This window comes from Hemicordylus capensis, chromosome 3 (assembly GCF_027244095.1).
Source record: "Hemicordylus capensis ecotype Gifberg chromosome 3, rHemCap1.1.pri, whole genome shotgun sequence".
Lineage (NCBI taxonomy): Eukaryota > Metazoa > Chordata > Lepidosauria > Squamata > Cordylidae > Hemicordylus > Hemicordylus capensis.
In genome coordinates, this window is record NC_069659.1 from 314,590,328 (window position 1) to 314,613,975 (window position 23,648).

Genomic DNA, 23,648 nt, shown 5'->3' on the forward strand with positions numbered 1-23,648 from the left:
GGGTTTCCTACAGCCCTTTGAGAACAGCAATAGCAGCAGCAGCAGGAACACCAGAGAGTTGGGGAGAGACTTTAACATGTTCCCTCCAGCATCTCTTTTAGCTGCTGTACCACCATAATTTTGATTTGTATTGTGCTACTTATTTTAAGCTACCTTGGGGGTTGTTTTCAATCAAAAGAGAGGGTTCACATCTGCTATAAGTCCCATTGGTTTTTCAGTGGCAACTTCAAGTATGTGGCTTGGGATCCATGTAAACTTGTACTAGAATTTTCCTGAAAGTGATTCTGGCACCACTTGTGCTATTAGTTAAATAGGTGTCCTGCATATACAGATACTGATTGCCAAAGCACACTAATATGAAGGGCTGAAATGGATGCCAAAGTATCTGGAGGTGTGCAATACAATTTTGGCTTTTAGAAATACACTCTCGTTCTCCCATTTTTACACACACACACCCTCTAATGGGACATATTATCTTGAAAACAATCCAGTATAGAAAAGACACACTTCTTATCTATACTGTACTGTTTTATGCCTGCATTTCCTGATCCAGCAACTGAAATTTATTTATTTATTTATTTATTTATTTATCGTATTTCTATACCACCTGATATAGAAATCTCCACGCGGTGTACAAGATAAAACATATTATAAAAACAATATAAAACAGTTAACAATTCAAAAAACAGATAAAAACCATCTTAATAAGTAAAAACAATTAAATTTCAGTTAAAAGCCTGAGAAAACAGGTACATCTTGAGGTTCTTCCTAAGAGCGAACAGAGAAGCAGATACTCTTATTTCAGCAGGGAGCATCTTCCGGAGCCCTGGAGCAACCACAGAGAAGGCCTGGTCCCAAGTTGTTGTTGATTCGATTTCTATACCACCCTTCCAAAAATGGCTCAGGGCAGTTTACACAGAGAAATAATAAATAAATAAGATGGATCCCTGTCCCCAAAGGGCTCACAATCTAAAAAGAAACATAAGATAGACACCAGCAACAGTCACTGGAGGTCCTGTGCTGGGGGTGGATAGGGCCAGTTACTCTCCCCCTGCTAAATAAAGAGAATCACCATGTTAAAAGGTGCCTCTTTGCCAAGTTAGCAGGGTGTCAACTGTAACGAGCTGGTGGCAACTGTAACCGAACCTCTCCAGATGATCATAATAGACAACAGGGTTCATGACAGAGAAGATGCTCTCTTAAGTACCCTGGACCCAAGTTGTTAAGGGCTTTATAGGTAATAACCAGCACTTTGTATTTCATTCTGAAACATATTGGTAACCAGTGTAATGCTTTCAAAATTGGTGTTACATGGTCCCTTCAATTTGACCCAGAGGCCAATCTGCCTGCTGCATTTTGTACCAATTGTAGTTTGTGAACTATGTACAAAGGTAGCCCCAAGTAGAGTGCATTACAGTAGCCAAGCCTAGAAGTTACCAGTATATGCACCACTGTTTTAAGTGGTGCATATGCTCCACTTTACCTCCCGAAATGGACGTAAATATTACGCCCCTTTAAATTTTAAATCTCCAACCCTGTGAATGACCAAAATGACCCCTGTAACTTAATTTGTGTATCAGGAATGAGCAACTTGTACTGCTGCTCAGCTGAGAACATGTTGGGGATTTAAAATTTAAACCCCCCAAGCCTGAGGCTGCTGCTTAGCTGAGAAGTGGCATAGGCTGCTTATTTGTGGAACTAAGGATTTAAAAGTTAAAAAGTAAATGAGCAGCCCATGTCACTTCTCAAAAACCTAACCCAATTTTTCAGATTAGGTTTAAGCTTTGAATCTCCTTTTTAATTTCTGTGGAATATTACCCCCGCCTAGTCAAGGGTCACATATACTTCAAATCCCCCCCCCCCAAGAATATATTGAGAAAATGTGTGTCCTTCTGTTGTTAAAGCCAAGAAGAAGAAAGTGAAGATGAGGAAGATACTCAGAGTTCTAAATCAGAGGAACATCACATGTACTCCAATCCTATCAGAGAAGAAATGCCTGATTCCAAGTCTTCAATCAAGTACTCAGAAATGAGTGAGGAAAAGCGTGCCAAACTCAGAGAGATTGAGGTATGCAAGGAAATTTTTTTTTGTAGTTTATAAATGGTCACAGATGTATAAAAGAGCTCAGCAGCATAAGTTGGGTCCACAAATGGTACCAGCTTCTGTTTTCCAACTTTTTAAAAATTCAAGTAGTAATTATTTATCACCTTTTATATTTGCTAATAAAATTCTGATACTGTATAAATATAAAACAGGAACTGTATTTTACAACTGAAAAATTCACCGTAATTGCAAGGAAAAGGTTGGGTAGGAAAATACAAATCTAGGGAGAAATGGCAAATAATACCAATATTATTTATTTAATAAAATGTAATATTTAAATAGAGCCATAGGCACTAGAAGCGTAAAATGTGTTGCTCTGTAAAGGACAACATGTACAGGTGAAACTCGGAAAATTAGAATATCGTGCAAAAGTCCATTAATTTCAGTAATGCAAATTAAAAGGTGAAACTGATATATGAGACAGACACATTACATGCAAAGCGAGATAAGTCAAGCCTTAATTTGTTATAATTGTGATGATCATGGCGTACAACTCATGAAAACCCCAAATCCACAATCCCAGAAAATTAGAAAATTACATGGAACCAAGAAGACAAGGATTGTAGAATAGAACAATATTGGACCACTGAAAAGTATACAGTGTACTGTGCTTGATTGGCCAGCAAACTCGCCTGACCTGACCCCATAGAGAATCTATGGGGCATTGCCAAGAGAAGGATGAGAGACATGAGACCAAACAATGCAGAAGAGCTGAAGGCCGCTATTGAAGCATCCTGGTCTTCCATAACACCTCATCAGTGCCACAGGCTGATTGCATCCATGCCACGCCGCATTGAGGCAGTAATTGCTGCAAAAGGAGCCCAAACCAAGTACTGAATACATATGCATGCTTATACTTTTCAGAGGTCCGATATTGTTCTATTCTACAATCCTTGTCTTCTTGGTTCCATGTAATATTCTAATTTTCTGGGATTGTGGATTTGGGGTTTTCATGAGCTGTACGCCATGATCATCACAATTATAACAAATTAAGGCTTGACTTATCTCGCTTTGCATGTAATGCGTCTGTCTCATATATCAGTTTCACCTTTTAATTTGCATTACTGAAATTAATGGACTTTTGCGCGATATTCTAATTTTCCGAGTTTCACCTGTACTGTACAATTATTATTTTATGCTATGATATGTTTGCAGAATTATTCTCTAGACCTCAAAGTGTTCCTTGATTTAGTCCCTTTTTTGTACAAGAAAGTTTTTTGCTTTGCTTAATTTTGTTTTGGAAAAACCTTTTCAAAGATAATGACTTTCTTTTTTGAATGTGTGAAAATACTGTTGTCACAAACAGGAATTCTACCTACACATTACAGTGTATTAAAAGTATGTTTTAATCCACTTGGAAAGCTTAGGATGCCCTCTGCTGGTGAGAAGTGGATACATGGAATTCATACTCATAAAATGAAACTGGTGTAAAAGGTTGTTGCCTCAGATTGTTTTAAGGATCCTTTCTCCAAATGTATCTTCAAAGATGATAGATACTTTATTTACGGCCAATGGCCAAAACAATCTTCAAAGCTGTATTATGAGTACTGATACTCATTAAATGTAATTTACATGGGATAAAATAGAATCTATAAACATATATTGTTGTGATGGATCCCCATCAGACTTTGGAAATGACACTCAAACTCATTAAGAATGAGGAAGCTAGAAAACTCTTCTACTCATTCAAAAATACCTTACTATATTTATAAATATTTTAATTATCAAATTTAGGAACATGGGGAATTTATCTGACATACCAAAATGGTTTCTTAAGAAAAGTTCACAATCTGCCTATTCTTGAGGGTCAAGGTTAAAAAATGTATTGCATTGACTTCAACTGAGCACTTACTGCTTCTCTTGCCTGTGGTTCATAGCACTGGGAGGAAAGCCAAACTAGCTTCATCCCAGAAGGGAATCTACGCTCACTTTGAAAACAGATTGGAAGAAAAAGCTTTTCTTTTCATCTTACTTGGTGGAGTTACAAGGATGCTGCCACAACTTTGTAGCCTGCTGACTGGCAAGCTTTTCTTGACTCTCAAGTTCCAGAATTGTTTGCTCGTCATCAACCCCACTGATCATTTGAGGGGGTGAGGCTTTTAATGAGTCAAGTTAGGGCTGAGAGAGACTCCTGCCTGCAACCTTGAAGAAGCTGCTGCCAGTTTGTGTAGATAATACTGAGCTAGATGGACCTATGCTCTGACTTGGTATAAGGCAGTTTCCTGTGTTCCAAGATTAATTGCTCTAGTAGAATTGCTTTAATTGCTCATATTCGAAGAGAAACTTACAAAAATGTGTCTGACTTCACACATGGCCTCCGGACGGATGTGTTTCAGGCATATTGGCCTTCAGGAAAGCCCTTAAGATAGATCTATGTTTGGCCTGGCCTTCCAGGGTTTAAAAAACTGTTTAAATTTTTTAAATAATGGTGTTACAGTGTTTTTACAATTTTAGATTTTAATCGTTAATTGATTTTAGTTTTGTTTTAATGTAAACTGCCCTGAGCCATTTTGGAAGGACGGTATAGAAGCAAAGCAAATCAATAAATAATAAATAAATATCCCTTGTGTATTCCGGCTTTTGCAAAGTTTCAGACTATTCTTTTTAAATATTACATGTTTGTGTGTATATGTGTTTACAGCTGAAAGTAATGAAGTTTCAGGATGAATTAGAATCTGGAAAAAGACCTAAGAAGCCAGGCCAGAGTTTTCAGGAACAGGTTGAACACTACCGAGACAAATTGCTCCAGAGAGTAAGCACTGCTATTGGTTTTTCTCTCTCTCTTTGTGTGTTTGTTTTTCCACTCCCCCCTCTTCTTTCCTTCAGATAATGTGTTGTCATTAATGATATCAAACATTTTTGCTTTCATTTAGTTGCTGTCAGATATCCGCATAGAGGTCTGTTTCACACACTTTGTGGTCTTTGCTAGTATATTTATATAGAGCAGGGAGTTGTAGCTAATCCTGGTTCCCTTCGTAGATTTTCTTGCAGCCAGAGATGCACATGGTCAAAAACATAAGTTTGCTTCATGCATATTTAAAATATTATCAGACTAACTGCAGAGATGTACTAGGAAGTTAGTTTTAAAGATCTTTAAAGTGAGTACAGTGTTTCACACACATCAACGCATTTCCAAGGACACTGTGATTCAAGGGTCTAGCAGAATATAGGGTTAGATCCAGACTTGTGTGGGCAGAACAAAACTTGCACAAGGAGTTCCCTCCCTCCCTCCCTCCCTACTGCAGCCCCCCGAGGTCCCCAAAAAACTAGGATTGGGAAATCTTCAGGAAGGATTTAGGATGGGGCATGCGGGTTGCAGAGGGTAGGGATGTGCATGGATGGGTTTGTGAACTCCTGGGAGTTGGTGGGGTACCTTCTAAGGAGAAGGGAGGGTGCCCATCTCCCCCCCCCACCCATCCAGCCACTTTCCCACCACCTGCACAGTCTCCAAAAACGCTGGTGTGGGGCTGCTGCATGCCTTCTTGCACCACCCACTTTTGGTACAATGCTGATGGGGGGCTGCAAGGAGGTACGCAGCAGCCCCGCACCAGCGTTTTTGGAGACTGCGCCGGTGGGGGGAAAGCGGTGGAGATGGGCACCCTCCCTGCTCCTTAAAGCAGGAAGGGTGGGCTTCCTGTTGGCTTCTCAGAGGCATCTCATGGGCCACTATGTGAAACAGGATGCTTCATTAGATAGGCTTTGGGCCTGATCCAGCAGGGCTGTTCTTACGTTCTTCTTACTCTGAATTTTTGCTCATATTTCAGTCTGTGCTGACAGTCTGGCATGAATCATTCCACATTATTGCTGCAAATCCTTGCAATATTGTGCTGTTGGACCAGTGCTGTACTCTACATTATGATATTTTGAGTTTGTGCTATGCAAGCAAATATTTTATTTATTTATCAATCAATCAATCACATTTTTATACCCCCCAAAACACGGGTTCCTACGTTTTAGAGAGAGCTTGCACTGTCTGATAATACAGCTTGCTTGCTTAGGACAGTGTTTCTCAAACTTTTTGGAGTCAAGGACCGCTAAATTCTTTGTGCAGAGTTTCAAGGACCGCTACATTCTTCATGCGCAGTTTCCCGGACCAGCAGTTAGTAAAGGGGTTTCAAGTCTGTCTATCTGTCTGTCTGTCTGTCTATCTATCAGACTTCTATACTGCCCAAAACTTGCATCTCTGGGCAGTTTAGAATGAAAATAATATAAGCATTAAAATAATTAAATTTGGAATCTTTTGCAAACATTGAATATTAGGGGTTCTTAACCTTGGGTCCCTCAGTTAAACTCCCATAACCCCCAACAACAATGGCATTTGGCCATTATGGCTCGGGATTATGGGAGTAGAAGTCCACCAACGTCTGGGTACCCAAGGTTGAGAACCCCTGAATCTAAAAGCCTGGGTGAACAAATTTGTCTCCAGTATGTCTGGAGTGGAGGTGCTTGTGATTACTCAATGGAGAGGGGATGCTGGGCCATTGGAAAAATTCAAAAGCTACATGGGGCCAATGAAAACAACATACAAGCAAGCCCCACTGATGCAAGAGGGAAACAGTGTTCCCTCTCAAGGCGCCTCGACCACAACAGGCAGCTGGGTTTCAATCAACCAACCTTTGGCTGCAAACAATGAGCATGCAAGAACCAGCAGCCCTTCAAGTGGCGCCCACTGCCATACTTTTTCCTCCATGCCCCCGCATCGCATACAGTTTGAAGCTGTAAAGATAGGGAATAAGATAGCTATAGGAAGATCTCAGCAGCACGTGGAGGCAAGGCACAAGAAGGGTCCCATGCCTCCGTGATACTCTTCCTCTTCCGTGCCATGTGCAAAATTGAGGAAGTGTGCCCCTTGATTTCAGGGGGGGGGGGTTTGACTCCCAGTCAGGGACCGGCACTCAACCCTTCGGGGACCGGCAGCGGTCCAGGGACCGGTGGTTGAGAAACACTGGCTTAGGAGGTTCGTGCTGGTTCTACTGTGGAGCTAGAGCTACTCAGCATGCCCTAACATATAGTTCCTTGTCTGGAAATACTGCTGTGCTGTGTCACATGGGGTATTTATTGGCTTAATTGTAGCATTCATGTCTCGAAATGTCAGTGCAAGTCCTCTCCAGGGGATTGGCTTGTCGTGGTAGGACACTGATCCACGGATGGGACATGGATGAGTTTTTATTGTATATTAATTATAAAATAAATTATAAATAAATATAATATAATATTTATAATATAAATTATAAATTTATATAAATTAAAAATAATTTTTATTGTATTTTAAGTATTTTATTGTTTTAATTATGTTAATGTTTTAATGGTTTTATATTGTGAACCGCCCAGGGACCTTTTTGTATGAGGCAGTATATAAATGTAATAAACAAACAAACAAATAAAAATAAACATATGGGGACTGACAGTAGATTTAATTATTTATTTTGTGTTTAAATTATAGGTTCTTATAAGTGCCATTGATATGCAAGATACTTAACCTTTTCTATCTCCACTACAGCTGAGGGAGCACTATTATATTTAACACCATATGCATGTGTAAAGTAAAACATTCATTTAAAAACAAAATGGATTTCAGATGACCTAATGAGCCAAAATGTATGTCTGCAAAAGTCTGACCCTGCTTATATATAACTTGAGCTTTGGTGGTGTGTTTAAATTGCTTACATCATTAAACTCAAGATCTTTTAATTCAACTGAGAATGTTGAATTCTTCTCTCAGCATTTGGTGACACTGTTACCTGTTAAATTTATCTTTTTGTGACTGGTGATGTCTCATAAATGTTCATGGGGCATAAAGTCATTGGTTGACATACTGTGCAGTGAGCCACCCATTTTAAGAGGGATGTGGACTTGCTGCTTCCACGGCAGCCAAGAGCCTGTCCATGCAGCTCCTGCAGGTGGAAGCTGCTCCATGTCCTGCCCAATGTGCTCTCGAGTGAGTGCAGTGTGCGTGTGCGTGTGCATGCTCACTGGGTACTTCCTTTAACTTCCAGCTGAGGAGGACACCGTTCAACGGAGTGCTAGTGGGGGAAATGCGGCAGGAGGGGTAAAGGCACCCTCCCCCACCCGTAAAGGTATCTCCCCCCGCCTTCGAATCATTCCCTGCTGCTTCTGTGCACATCCCTATTGCCAAACAGTTTGGGGATGTTAAAATTTCATTGTACAATGAAATGATGGAATTTTAAAGGTTGCATTACCTTTTAAAAAAATATTTGAGTTGCTGTATATAACAGGGACATGTAGCTCAGTATTCTTACTGATGTCGTATTTTTTTTTAGTTTGGATCTAAAGATATTTGAAGATCTGAATGACAATGGTTAAAAAGGTGGAGATATAGTATTCATCTTTGAAATATGACTGACTGCTTATATTTTATTATTGAAAAACATTGTCTATTAATTCTTTAAAATGACTGTGTTTTTAGTGTTTGAAAATGGCTGATTTATTTGCTGCTATATTAAATACTAAATGACGTATTACTTTTAATCTAGGAGAAGGAAAAGGAAATGGAGAGAGAAAGGGAAAGAGACAAGAAGGACAAAGAGAAATCTGAATCCAGATCCAAAGAGAAAAAGGAAAAAGAGGAATGTACGCCAACAAGGAAAGAGAGGTATGGAATTTAGTAGATGGGACTTGCTTTTTAGAGATTTTATCTGCACGGGAGAAACGCGTTATCCGCAGGGGTTCCATTCCACTGGGGCGGATAGTGAAACCACAGATTAACAGGACTTTAGGGCTGGTGAAAACAGGACAAAAACTAGACTGAAAGTGGAGGAAATTGTTGGGGAGGGGAGTGCCCTATCATGCTGTGTGAGTCACCAACTTTACAGCAGTGCCTCCCAAAGTAAAAAAAAGAAAAGAAGAAAAAGAATTGTCATTTCTTCATGAAAAATTGCATTCTTTCCTCTTTTTTAAACAAAAAGGTGCCACAAAATGGCTCCTGTCTTCAAAATGGTGGGTGGAAATGGCCTCGGTCATTTCTGCCTATCCGCGACCTGTGGATATGTGAGTCTTAACCCCTTGCCTAACTTTTTCGCATATGAGGTCGGTTGGCAATTACTCGACTGTGGATGCTGGGTCCACGATTAACATGGTTCTTCTTTAGTGTTAATCCTTCAAACTGTTCCAATCACAACATCTTGATGTTTCTGGTCATGGGAGTTTGGAATTGTAATTACAAAAATCCAGACCCTAGCATATAGTACTTTCAAAGATATTTCAATAGTGTGTGAATATTTACACATGACTGCAGTGTTCATAATGTTGGCTTTGTGAGAAAAATCAGAAAACTATAATTTTTTTAATTGATGAATTTTATATACTGTCTTTCATAAAAGCACACTCCAAAGCTTTTTTTACAAGTTTGTCATTGCTGACACCCTGGTGGTGTGTGCATGCTTCTAATAAAAACAGGCATGCAACACTAAGCCCCACGCTTCTGAAAGAAGGGTGCTCTTGCACAAGAGTGCCACACTCCTCTTGCTCTGGAAGTGCACACAGAAACATCCCCGAAGGCTGTACAACCATCAGGGATGTGTTTTCAGGGTCAAAAAGCACTCCAGGAGCAAGGGCAGCACAGTGAAAATAGTTGCACTCTTGTACAATCATGTGGCACATCTGTTTTTGTTAAAAACAGGTGTGCACCATTAGAATGTTTGGCCTTGTTTACAGTGGTAAACTGTAAAATGTCTTAACACATAGAGCTAAACAGTCATCCAATAATGTAACCAAACATAGGCCCTTCAGAAGGAATCATTTTAAAGCAATTGCTGGGGTGAAAAATGGTTTATACAGGCTAAGGTGATGTGTTTGTTTGTGTGGTGGTCATAATGTCTGTTCTTGCAAAAGGAAAAGGCGTCACAGCACATCACCCAGTCCATCCCGCAGCAGTGGAAGCAGGCGAGCAAAATCACCATCGCCAAAATCCGAACGTTCTGAGCGATCCGAAAGATCCCACAAAGAGAGCTCACGGTCCAGGTCCTCTCACAAGGATTCTCCCAGAGATGCCAGCAAAAAAGCCAAAAGGTAAACTGGATGATTATTTTGTTAAGCTAACAATGTTGAGAATTGGATCCAATCTGTGCTGCTTTGTTCAAATTTGGGCTGCTCATTTTAATTCTAAGAAATTTTAACTAGAGAAACTGTATACAGAACATATGCACAGCTACAAGGTATTTGAACCTTGTTTGTATTACAGTTCTTAACTCATAGGCATCTTATTTTGTGGGATTATGTAGATCTGGATCAACATCTGTCGAGATCCATAAGAATGGGTACTGCGCCTGCATAGGACCCTCATGGTAGAATGTTGCAGCTTTTCGAGGTGACTGAGCCTCGCCTACAGCATGCTATTTAAAGGTGGAACAGGCCCCATGTTCTTCAGTCCTTTTCCAACTTCCATTGTGTTCAGTCCTCAGGCTGTCTCTCCTTGTCAGTAAAAATTCTTCATGTGAGTTCATCTATTTAAAAAAACCCGCAACAGATTAATTTTGGTATTTCACTTGGGAACAGCTTCCGGACTTCATCCGTGTTAATATGACCTTTGAATGTACCTAAACTACGTTTCTGATAATCCTAACATGGCTGAGAAGAAATGGACTCTCAAGAGGCGCACAGGCTGTAATGCCAACCATCCCTTGAAAGACCTCCACCATCTATGTCTGATTTGGTTAGGAGAGGAGCACAATGTCTCCTCTTGCAAGATATGCTTGTCATTTACAAAGCAGATGTGAAAAAATCAGGCTTTGTGGCTTTGCTCCACTATTTACGACGAGGTGTTAAGCCCTTTGCCGAGAGAACCCCGCCCTGCAACTTCGACAGTGGCTTCTAAAGACTTGGCATCGACTCCTAAGCCAACTTCCTCGAAACCATCACAGCCATCAACATCGACCGCTATTAACAAGAGCTCCTTCGAAGTTGACTCCTACTTCAACACCGGAACAATCGAAGTCGAAGGAAAAGCGTTCAAGATCGGATACTTTGTTCATCTTCTCCATTACCTAAGAAGTCAAAGACTGTGGACTTGACAAAAGAAAGTACGCTGTCCCCACCCGGTCTAAAAAGCCTGCCACCAAAATTCTCAGCGACAGCAGTCAAGACCGACTGCCGCTGCTCAGCATCGAAAACCTTGATGTCGAGGAAGGAGATTCAACCTGTGTCAGAGAAACCTCTCAACGTCAACCCCTCTTTGACACTGAGACTGTTGACATTGAGGGCTTATTCTGTCTTCAGCCCCCAAGCCAGTCAACTCTTCTGCCCTGTCACCTAATCAACATTGAAAGTCTCCATCGGTGTCATAAAAACAGCCCTGCTGGATCAGGCCCAAGGCCCATCTAGTCCTGTTTCGCACAGTGGCCCACCAGATGCCGCTGGAAGCCACAGGCAGGAGTTGAGGGCATGCCTTCTCTCCTGCTGTTACTCCCCTGCAATTGGTACTCAGAGGCATCTTGCCTTTGAGGCTGGAGGTGGCCTATAGCCCTCCGACTAGTAGCCGTTGGTAGACCTCTCCTCCATGAAGTTATCCAAACCCTTCTTAAAGCCATCCAGGTTGTTGGCTGTCACCACATCTTGTGGCAGAGAATTCCACAAGTTGATTATGCGTTGTGTGAAAAAGTACTTCGGTTTGTTGGTCCTAAATTTCCTGGCAGTCAATTTCATGGGATGATCCCTGGTTCTAGTGTTATGTGAGAGGGAGAAGAATTTATCTCTATCTACTCACCAACCATGAGTCGACACGTCTTCCATCGACACCAGCTATGCAAGTTCCGAATTCCATTTTTAACACTCCAGTGTTGTTGGCATCAAGATTGGTGACTCCATGATGCCAAGCCCCGATACTGACGTTCGGTGTCGAAGAAGATGACAAGGATGCCTTATTGGATTCTACCACTGCCTGCACCTTGCTTTCCATACTGGATTCTGAGTCGAGCAATCCTTCAACATTGACATTTAAAGGTTTCCCTCTGCAATCTTCTGATTTGGGAATTGCTAAGGAATCTGATCCAACTCAATCATTTGACCAGTGCACTCCGGCACCATGTTCTCTGTCTGTTGCCCATTTGGCAGGCCCATCTTCATGGCATTCATGTAGCTTTGCGCATTCGTCAGCTGCAGGGGCAACTCTTGCATCGGCAGCTCTGGGGGCCAGGTCCACTGGCTTAACTTACAATTTTCAAGGGGACCAGCCCTTGAGATCCTTGCAACCAAAGTCTTACTCGCCTCTGGCAACTGCTATGACTCCAGTTCGGACTGTGCAAACTGTAGTTGGAGGTGATGGCCCAGCCTTACCAGTTTAACCCACTGTGCAAAGTTTTTTTGTTGCAATGCAGACGGCCACTCGGCCACCTGTAAAGCACTTGGTGAATATGACCACTCAGACTGTCTTCAAAGGCACTGATATGGGGTCTCACTCTACCTATTCTAGCACCACAAGACAAAGTTACCATTGAGACCCAGATATACAAACTACCATCACCAACTCACTTACCTTCTGAGCATCACGGCTCTTCTGACTTCGAGTCTGACTTTGATGATTCAGAAGACTTGGCCAATCCTCCTACCAACGTGCCTCCGGCCACACATGTTTCGCCTAATGAAGAAATGAAGTTTCGTCCCCTTCTCTTCAAAGACAGGTCATCGCCACACTTCACCTGCAGACGAAGGGGAAAAAATGGATATTTGGGGTAGAAAAATCTACTCCACCCCCTGCCTATCAATTTAGATAGCAAACTATTCAGTTTGCAGTTCTAAATATAACCATGGCATATTGGAGGCTCTTCAAAATGATCTGGGCCTCCTCTCTCTGGAAGAATTTAAGAAAAAATTCCAACAGACACTGAATAAATCAGTGGCACTTACTTGCCAACAACTGAGTACTGCCAAACACCTGGCTGAGTTGAAATCGCATTCCTTCAGTTCCTTTCAGAATATTTATATACTGCTTTTCAATAAAAAGTTCCCAAAGTGGTTTACATAGATATAAAGATGGCTCCTTGTCCCCAAAGGGCTCACAATCTAAGAAAAGAAAGAAACGCAAGGTAGATACCAGCAACAGCCACTGGAAGGATGCTGTGCTGGAGATGGATAGGGCCAGTTGCTCTCTCCCTGCTCAATAAAGAGAACCCCACTTTAAAAAGGTGCCTCTTTGGCCAGTTAGCAGGGGAGGCAGTGCTGAAGCTTCAGTCAGAAATCAAAGCAACTGCTTTGGATCAGATTGAAGTAAAGCAGGAAACCCCCCAGCAGCCAGTTCCTTGACTGCTGCAGTCTCTCTGAGGAGCCACGCCAGGCTTTACTCCACCAATCTACAGGGTGGCGTGAAAGACAAAACTGAAAGCTTACCATGGAGAAAATAAAGTCAAAGTTTACTGACAAAACTTTCATTGCTTCAACATCAACCTCTTCCTACAGCTTGAAATATCATTCTTATTCAGACAGCAAGAACGCTGTGACTTTAGGAAACAGTACCATCCTTATCAGAAGCGCACTTATCAGAGCAAGGGGAAATCCAGTCAGTCCCAATGAACAAAACAAGTAGAGCCTCAAAACTATCTTTGAGGTTCAAGTTAACCTGCTGTCACTGCAACACTCCTCTCCCTTTCCACCACCGGGGTTTTCAACATCTTGGCATGTGAAGGACAACACCAGACTCGCAAACTCTACACTCTTACCCGTGACCAACATCAGGCTGGCATGCCATTCCCCCATGTGGCAACACATAACATCGCCAGGTCCTGAAGATTATATCTTTGGGATATGCCATAGCATTTAAGAAGATTCCAAACTTTACAGAGACAAGGTTCACTCAATCCTCCCTGGCATTGTTGGAAGAAGTGAAGGAGCTGTTTACAAAAGGGGCTATCACCCCAGTGCAGTGGGTACAAAGGCAGGAGGGTTTTTACTCCCGCTATTTTCTGATCCCGAAGAGGAATGGCAGGATTTGGCCCATCATGGATCTACGCCACCTGAACAAACTTGTCCATGTGTGAAAATTCTGCATGATAGTGTTACAGGAGATCTTGCCTCTTCTGTATTAGGAGAACTGGCTTGTGACGCTGGATCTCAAAGACACGTATTTCCACATGGGCATCAAGTAACAACACAGGAAATATCTGAGGTTTGCTGTAAGAAACCAAGTGTACCAATACACAGTCTTACCTTTTGGACTTTCCACCACGCCCAGGGTATTTACCAAATGCATGGCTGTGGTGGTGGCTTACCTACGGACCCAGGGTATCTTGGTCTATCCAAAACTGGACGACTAGCTCCTGATTTCCAGGGGCAGAGGAGAGTTAAGTTTTCAGACAAAGTACATTTTATCCCTCCTCCAAGACTTGGGAATCCTAGTCACTACATTGGAGCAGTCCTGTACACAGGAGCCAGGGAAGCCTACTTATCTCGGGAGCATTTCCACTGCATAAGGGACCTGGTATTTCCAACACCTCAACCCGCCCAACTCATTCAAAGGCTCCTGGGACTCATGACATCCTGCAACACAGTGGTGTGGTATGCCCGCTTAAAAATGAACAAGTTACAACTTGGGTTTCTGTCTGTCGTCCGCCCACAACATCTTCCGGACAACCAACATCTAGTGATCCCAGATCAGATTCTACGCCCACTTACCTGTTGGACGACGGGCAAGAATCTTCTGGAAGGAGTTCCTTTTCAGATACTGGCTTCCTCTGTCTGGTTAACATCAGATTCAGGGCAAGTGGACCCTTCAACAAGCAAAGTTTTATATCAATTTCCTAGAACTGCTGGCCGTCTTCAAAGCAATGAAGGCCTTCCTGCCATTTTTACAGGGAAGAGTTGTACAGGTGCAGTTAGACAATACCACTGCACTAGCCTATATCAACCGTCAGGGAGGGACAGTGTCCCAGTCTCTTTGTGCATTCACCCTGCAACTATTACATTGGTGCATCAGCTCTATCCAATAGCCATCCACATAAAGGGCCTGGACAACATCCTGGCAGACAACTTAAGTCGAAATTTCCCACACCAACAACACCACGAATGGGAAATCAAGACAGAATATATTTCACCTCTCTTCACGAGTTGGATAACACCAACCATAGATCTCTTTGCCACCTTGGGGAACACGAAATGCACTCGTTTCTGCCCCAGGGTGGGTCACAACCTGAAATCACTAGGGGATGCCTTCCATTTGGACTGGCAGCAGGAGATCCTATACGTGTTTCTGCCGTGACCACTGATCAGCCGAGTGGTTTCCCACCTTCTGACTGCTCCTACATTGTGTATCCTGGTGACTCCATGGTGGCCAAGGCAACCATGGTTTCCACATGTACTCAAACTGTCAGCAAACCCGTACCAGAGACTATCACAAGAGGTGGATCTCCTAACACTAGGCCTTGGCAACATCCTACATCTAGACGTTCTCATTTTCCGTCTAACAGCATGGTGCATCGGCTTTTGAATAAAATCCTACTTAACAAAAGGAAGTCTTCCACCAGATGAAATTACCTTAATAAGTGGCTTCGTTTCAGAGCTTATTCAAGGATGCATGGTTTTCAGCCTAGACAAGCCACAATCAAGGATGTGCTCCTCTACTTGATTAATCTAAAATCACGTGTTGGTAAATGTATCTTTAAAGGTGCATCTAGCAGCACTCTCTTCAAAACATTCGGGCTGTGATGGGAAGACTCTCTTTTCGTACCCAGATAGTAAGGCTTTCCTGATAGGTCTCATGAATTTGTATCCACCTATTGACACTCCTGTTGAACAGTGGAGCATATTCTTGGTCCTTCCAGCTTTAACCGAATCCCCATTTGAACCAATGAGTTCTGCAGCTATCAAGCTAGTGACTTTAAAAACTGCCTTCTTGCATGCCATAACTATGGCCAAACACATTAGTGAATTGACAGCATTGTGGATTGATTTGCCATACACCAGAATCTATTCTGATAAAGTGCTAATGCGTATGGACCCGGCCTTTTTACCCAAGGTAGTGTCCAACTTCCACCTCAACCAGGACATTGTTCTCCCTACGCTCTTCATGGATCCATCTATGCCTTTAGAACGTGCAGTGCACTCCCTGAATGTGCAGAGGGCATTTTTATATTACCTGGACCTCACTAAGGACTTCAGATCCACCAAGCGTTTATGTGTGGCATGCAAGGGCTCTGTGAGAGGCTCCTGCATTTTCAGACAAAGAATGTCCATACGGCTAGTTGAATTTACTATGCTGACCTACAAGTCACAAAACATGCAACCGCCTGAAGCAATCAAGGCCCACTCTGCCCATGCCTGTGCTTCTTCAGCTGCACACCTATCAGGGGTAACCTTCATGGACACTTGTAAAGCTGCAGCTTGGTCCTCTTGAGTTACCTTTCATCAAGCATTATGCCGTAGATAAGTGCTCTGCTGCTGAGGGGAGCTTCTAGAGAAGTGTTTGAAGCTGGCGTTACAATAGCTATTACTGCACCCTCCTCCATCAGGAGCTAGCTAAACACTCATTGGATCCCAAGCCAGATAAACAGGTTGCTTACCTGTAACTATTGATCTGGTAGAGATCCATTGACATCCATAAGATCCTCCTGAACCACCCCTCGGCAGGAGTGCCACGCTGTGTGCGTATTGAGTGTGCATGCTATTCTCCTTCGATGATGAACTCACTTGATTCTGGATGATTATCCTCCATGGCAGTCGTCCAAGAACTGAAGAACATGGCGCCCGACCTGCCTTTCAACAGCGTGCTGTAGGTGTGGAGGCGGGGCTTGGTTGCCTCGATGAGCTGCAATATTCTACCGTGAGGGTCCTGCGCACCCTTCTTATGGATGTTGACAGATCTCCACCAGATCAATAGTTGCAGGTGAGCAACCTGTTTTTCAGTAGCACGCACACACTGCTGAATACACAATTTTGACTTTAGCATTGTATTTGCCCAGTGTTTCAATACATTTATTATTCTACTGACTGTTATACTAAAAGCTATATTTGACTTGGCCCCTTGTGCTATTAAGGTATCGTTTGCTTCTCTGTTAATTATAGTTATTGTCAGTCAGTATTTGAATGTGGTTGCATAGTTTCCATATTACTGTTTTTCAGTATGGATTATGTACTTGTCATACATTGTATTGCTATGAAACAGGTTCATCCTCCAGCTTATCTGTCAGATAGATGTCATAGGAAATTGCTTATATGCTGGCACCATTCTGTGGCTTTTGGAGGTGTCTGGGGTTTTAAAAGAGAATATCTGTACTCATTCCTACTTTGGAAAGTAAAAAGAGCACAGACATGCTGCAGTTAAGGAGATAAAGGAATTGTGCTACATGTTAGTGGGATTTGGAGTTGTGAGCTTTTTGGGGTTAATTGGAAACTTTGGAGTGGATTAGGATTTTATGAGAGATCAGAAACCAGAGCGATGTATGTAGATTGTGAGCCCCTAGGTCAGGGAAGCATTGTGAAAAGGTTCTGCTCTCTCCTCCCTCATTTATTATCTGTTTGCTGCTTTTGGTTCTCAGCTTCTGTATTTAAATGCCTTCAGTTGACATGCTAAATGGAGCACTGAGGGTGGTGTATTACACCGAAAAATTTGCTCAGTTTTGTTTGAGCTTACATGTTTTGTGGAAAAATCTGTAAGTTACTTTAATGCATAAAAGATGTTAAAAAAATATTAAAGAGGTCATTTTGAAGTTTGTCATTCTGAATTTGTTTAAAGCTGTAATCTTTCATGGGGAATTAGAGAAGATCTAAAACACTAATAATGATACTAGATGCTGTACAAAAATTAAAAAATGAAATGCACCCTGCCCACAGGTTGTAAGGTAAAGACAAGACTCGGAGAAAGAGGTTAAAAATAAAAGAGAAGAAGAAATCAGTGGGGAAAGGGCAGGCTGAAGAGAGGAGCCTCTTGTATGTGAAAAATAGATGGATGAGTACAGTGTCAGATGGCAGGGCATTCCAATGATGAGGAGCTGCAAGGAAAAGGGATGCAGTCGCAGAACAGAGAGGGTGTTTCATAAATAAATCCAGCGTCACAAGCTCAGTAAGCAACAAATTAGCCTGTGCAAATGGTAATGTCATGAAGTGGCACAGTAAGTATACAGAGTAAGAAAGGTCATAGAGTGCACTGACCTAGGGCATGACAGTTTGGGATAAGATACCAAGTTGTGTATAGTAAGGAGGAAGAGACAGTTCGTTTGTACATCTATGTACTTCAGTTTACGCACAAGCACTAGGCCTGTTAGATACAGCTGAATGTGTTTGGGAAGGTCATCATCCACCTCTGCATGCTTAGAATTACCCATTTCTCTCTCTGCACAATAGGAATGGGATTGATACTGGCAGGAAGGAATCAAATGAACAATGTATTGACGAGAAATAACTTATTTTCAGGTCACCCTCTGGCTCACGGACACCCAAAAGATCAAGGAGGTCACGATCCAGGTCGCCTAAAAAGTCAGGGAAAAAATCCAGGTCTCAGTCCCGTTCTCCACACAGATCCCACAAGAAGTCAAAGAAGAGCAAACACTGACAAACACTTATTTTTTTATGATGCTGTCACTTACTGGAAATGCGGTTTTGTTTTTGTGCCTGAACAGTCTGTTTAAAAACAAACAAACAAAAAAAAGCATTCCTAATTTTTTTTGTGAATGCATGTGTATATTCATGAGTAACTGCATTGGTAGACCTGTCATTGTTTTATATTGTACAAAATACCTTCATTGTGGCTACTTCCCAGGATGAGATTTTTGTGTTTAGAGACTGTAACTGATCTGCTGGCAGTAGTGATACTTTGTTTTAGGATGTTGTGACTTAGCAAAAAACCACAATTGTTTCCCTCCCCTCCCCCCTTTTTGTAGCTTTGACAACTTGAATTAGATTTCAAATAAAATCTGAAAAGAAAATATAAAAAGTAGTGTCTTCTTGCCCTTCCAACATTTGACACCCCTCCCCCCCCCCGCCATAGTTTCAGTCCCATGTGTTGGCAATGTGAACCTCAAATAAGATTTTTCCATATGGTGGTCAGGTTGAAGAGCTGCTTTAGGTATTTTGGGAGCCATCTCAATCATACTCCCACTTGACAATAAGCTTTACTTAATACAGGAGCACTGTAGCAGTTTTGTAATACAAATGATGTGCTGAAATGCTTGTTATGGGCTATAGCCTGCAGGCACATTGAAGAGTCCTATTTTCTGCATCCCTTACACTGTTGGCTGGTTCACATTAACCAGTGAAAGTCAGTAAGTAGTCCAGGGGTTCCCGCAGTGCATGTGCTCCCATATGGCATGCCATCCAAACCCAGCCAAGTCCAATTGGCAGCTGGCCAACCTGACTTGGACTTCAGCTTTTGGTTACAAACCTCTTAACCAAACTAGGTTGGAGTCAGTAACAAGTTGAATTGGCCAGTTGCCAACTGGACTAGGGCAGGTGTGGACACTTCCACATGGGAATGCATGTGCTGTGGGAACCTCTTGTCCTTTCCCAGACTGCCTGCCAACTTTGAGCAGGTTGTGGGAACCTGCCTGTATCTTATTTTTCTAAGACAAGTTTATAATGGCACTTCTTTATTGGAGACAGATGATCACTGTTGTAACTCTTTCCTATAGGTTCTAGAACACAGGTAAGGAAAACAGGATGTGGATATTAGGAGTCTCAAATCCAAATGTAGACTTTACTGTTTTGGCCCAGTCTCTTTTCCTGTAAAACTTTTGCTTTTGCCATTCACAGCATCATCACAATTAAAGATAAATTTTAAATTTCAGTAAAATAAATTAGAGCAATTTTAATACATTTCTGTAAATAAGAAACCTGATTTCTATTCTATGAACTTTTCATACCATTGCTGATGATACTGCTTGTATTTCCGGTGGGAAAGTTGACGTTCCTGTCTGTAATGCTCTGTTCTCTTTCATAGGAATGGTTGCGAGGTGTATAGTTCCTTAGGGAAATGAGAAGCCCTCTGACACCAGTATTTAAATGTTGGACTTGCAAGTGACATCTTAGATCAAATGGTATTGAAGTCACAGTATTAGCGTTTTGGTTGTTTTCATGAAAACAAGCTGTACTTCTAGAAAAGGCATATAAAAAACAAGAATTTAAAAAAAACAACAAATCAGCTATACATACTCAACAAATATTCTCAGAATGATCATAACTTAAAACACACAAACATCATGAATTGTCTTTATAAAGTGGATTTTATTCTGGATGATAACCTTGTAAATGCATTTTTGTATTGAATTCTTCCTTTGGCTGTGAAAATTGTTGAAATAGTAGCAGAAATTAGATTTTTATCAACTTCTATCTTTTTCTAATATACTTGTACTCCTTCTTCCCTCCCCACAACTTTGAATACTTTTTTGTTTTAATTCTGATTTTCTCCCAGCATTCATATAACATTGCACCTCCTCTGGGTCACTTGACTTTTTTTCCATGAAAGAAAAGCCACGAAGGTTCATTGTTTGTTTCCTGGAGGAGTGGGCAGATTGTAATAAAAATGTAAAGTTCAAAGGGATCTGGACTCCAGTGAAGTGTTCTTTTTATCCACAAACTGTTTTAAAAATAGAGAGACTAGATGAATATTGTGCTATGAATGGGAAGTATTTATAAAAGAGGCTCTAAATTGTCCTAGGTCAAGTGTGCCATCGAGTTGGTGTCAACTACACATAGGATAATGAGAAACAAATGCCTAAAAATTACGTATTTTGACTGGGAACTAAACGTTCCTGTATATGTGCCTAAAATGCGTCTGCATGCTCTCTTCCACTGCACTGGCCACTACTCTGGAGGGTGTTCTATGCCCAGGAGTGGTTCTTTCTTGAGGTGGGGGGCAAGGGGCTGTGATGCATATGGAAATTGATGTGTAACCCTTTGAATCCTGACCGTGATTCTTAAAACCTGGTTCCTTGCTGCTGAACTCATTGGCACTTTTGTGGTCCTTTACAGCATTAGGTTCAGACCACACATGAGTGTATTGTTCTTTAGTCAGGTTGTGACCCCCTTGTGGACCAAGACCTCAGCAGATGTTAAAAGGTTTTAAATCTCTGTTCTTCTAGAGTCCTGATTCACTGCTGTCTCAGTCCAGCTGCTATTTATCCCACTTGGCACCAAGCCTGGAAGTACTACTGTTGCAAGTTACTTCTGTGAGCTGAATTTTATAACTGAGCGGGGTTTAGATACCTTCTCCCTTAAGAGTTCAATTTAGTTCTGGAACTCCATCTGCATTATACTTTCCTGGCTTTTTAAGCACACAAAGTCTTCATGTTATGTTACATTGAGTAGAAATCATAATGTGGGGAAATGTATGAAGAATATATGTTCCTTGCATTAACCCTTGAAAGTTTCATCTCTTGAGTAGAAAAAACTCATGAGAATTTGAGGTAAAGGTGTGGCTCATGAGAGCTCATACACTTCTTCCATCAAATTATTATAACTGTTGGTGTTCCTGCTGCTGCTGTTTGTTTCATAGCAGGGGTGTCCAGTTGCAGTGGTCAAAGACCATTTGGCTGGGGATGATGGGTGTTGTAGTCCAACATCATTTGGGGACCCAAAGTTAGTGAGCCACTTCTCCATAGGATCTGAAGAGGCTGTAGAAGAAATAGCATACACCCTTCTCCACTGCAAGTTAGAATGCACAGTATTGTACTATTAGTACAATATTGGTCTCCTGTGTAGATTAATTTCAGTTGATTTTGAGTACATAGATCAGGGATTCTGAACTTTGTTGGACTTCAGCTCCTATAATCTCCAACAAAGGCTGCTGGGGATTATGGGAGTTAAAGTCCAATAACATTTGGGGACCCAATGCTGAGAATCCCTGACATAAATAACTATCATTCTTAAAGTTACTTCAGCCTAAAGAGAAGTTTCTTTCATTTGAAACATAACCATGATACTTTGGAGTTGTATGTTTTATAATCAAGTCTCCTAACAGATGTTAAGTGTCATTACCAATGTGATCAATACAATGTGATTTAAACAATCTGTTCCATTACATAGCTACACAGTTTTCTCCTCCTGGGAACTTTTCTTTACTCTCATAGTGCACAGTTGTAAAATGCTGGGTTGGCCTAAAGCTCTTGGGATTTCACAGGGACACACCTTGGCTATATTTCATTATGGCACTTGGGCAGTCTGTGAGCTTATGGTGGCTGGGTCCCCCTATTGCTTGGAGAATTTCCTTTCAGGTATTCAGGCTGGATCACCCTATAGCACTCAATTTGCACCTAGTAATTTATTCTTAATGCTTAGCAGATGCTTTGCAGTTGTGAGTTTGGTCTTGGAGACAATAATGACGTATTGCCCAATGATAGCAGAAAGAACTTGAATAGCTCCAATATTCCTATGTAACAATGAAAACACAAAACTGTTGGAAGTCATCACTCAACTGCAGCCTCTAATTTCCTCTTAAAAACTCAAATTTGAATACCCAGACATTGTTCATTGTATGTGTGAGGAATGCAGCATAAAGCAATATGCTTTCAAGCAAACAAAACCAACCCCATATGCCCTCAGGTGAAGAAAATGCATAGAAGTGTATAAACAAGTGAAAATTCTAATAAATGTGCAAATGCAGACCACTGTCATCTTGAAGCGAAGGCATCACTCCACCACGTCACAGACCCTCCCTGCACCAATTCCCTGATCTTTTCTGACACAGGAGATAGGGCCACTTTGCAGCTCACCACCTAGAGTGGAGAACAGCCCTGCTGGATCAGGCCCAACGCCCATCTAGTCCAGCATCCTGTTTCACACAGTGGCCCACCAGATGCCGCTGGAAGCCACAGGCAGGAGTTGAGGGCGTGCCTTCTCTCCTGTTGTTACTCCCTGCAACTGGTACTCGGAGGCATCCTGCCTTTGAGGCTGGAGGTGGCCCACAGCCCTCCGACTAGTAGCTGTTGATAGATCGGAATACTCTGAACTATGGACAGGTGTGAGACCCACAGTCACCTGGGCCCAGCTCATCCCCTCCCCCATGGCTTTAAAGATAGAAGACAAAGGCCTGTCCAATGTTTACCCCTTTTCATCTGCAAATGGGTGTTCCATGGGAGAAGTTGTAGAGATTAATGCACTCTCAGCCAAGGACCTGCCTACTGACAGACTAAGGTAAAACTCAGTGCTAGTCAGTTAGTAAATGCTTTTTTTGTATTTTCTTTTGAATTCCTGTATTCCTTCCAGTTTTCCCCTATTTCCCCCCAATTCCTTATTCTGTGTGCAACCCTTGTTTCATAATACATTTCATAGACTTAGAAGGGGCTTCAGTCTGATTTAACAGGTTCTGGAGGGTTACTTGCAAAACTCTTCACTGTGTGACTCGTAAGTAGAGTTGCCATGCCCGCCGAAATTCCGGGTTTCACCTGGATTTTAAGCTTCTCACCCAGATTGCTTAGCCCACCCAGATTTCAGATTTCTTTTTTTAAGGCTAAGCTCTAGCCCTTGTAGAAGCAGAGTTATGGGGCAAAACGTCCAATCACTATTCTGCTCAAAAATTATTGGCAAGCCAAATTACATGATATGCAAATCAGGCACCTGGATTTGGAAATCCAGAATATGGCAAACCTACTCGTAAGGTCATTTGCTACTGT

General features: G+C 41.9%; 1 protein-coding gene across 5 annotated transcripts in view; it reads left to right on the forward strand.

The window, feature by feature from the left end:
- U2SURP (U2 snRNP associated SURP domain containing) overlaps positions 1–20,578 on the forward strand; it is a 78,396-nt gene extending 57,818 nt beyond the window's left edge. For all 5 annotated transcript variants that reach the window (XM_053312712.1, XM_053312713.1, XM_053312714.1 and 2 more), the window contains 5 exons: positions 1,905–2,067; positions 4,745–4,855; positions 8,598–8,716; positions 9,955–10,131; positions 18,457–20,578. In XM_053312712.1, coding sequence (XP_053168687.1) covers positions 1,905–2,067; positions 4,745–4,855; positions 8,598–8,716; positions 9,955–10,131; positions 18,457–18,595 — 709 coding nt within the window. In that variant the 3' untranslated portion in view covers positions 18,596–20,578. The remainder of the gene's footprint in view (positions 1–1,904; positions 2,068–4,744; positions 4,856–8,597; positions 8,717–9,954; positions 10,132–18,456) is intronic.
- Positions 20,579–23,648: the final 3,070 nt, after the last annotated feature.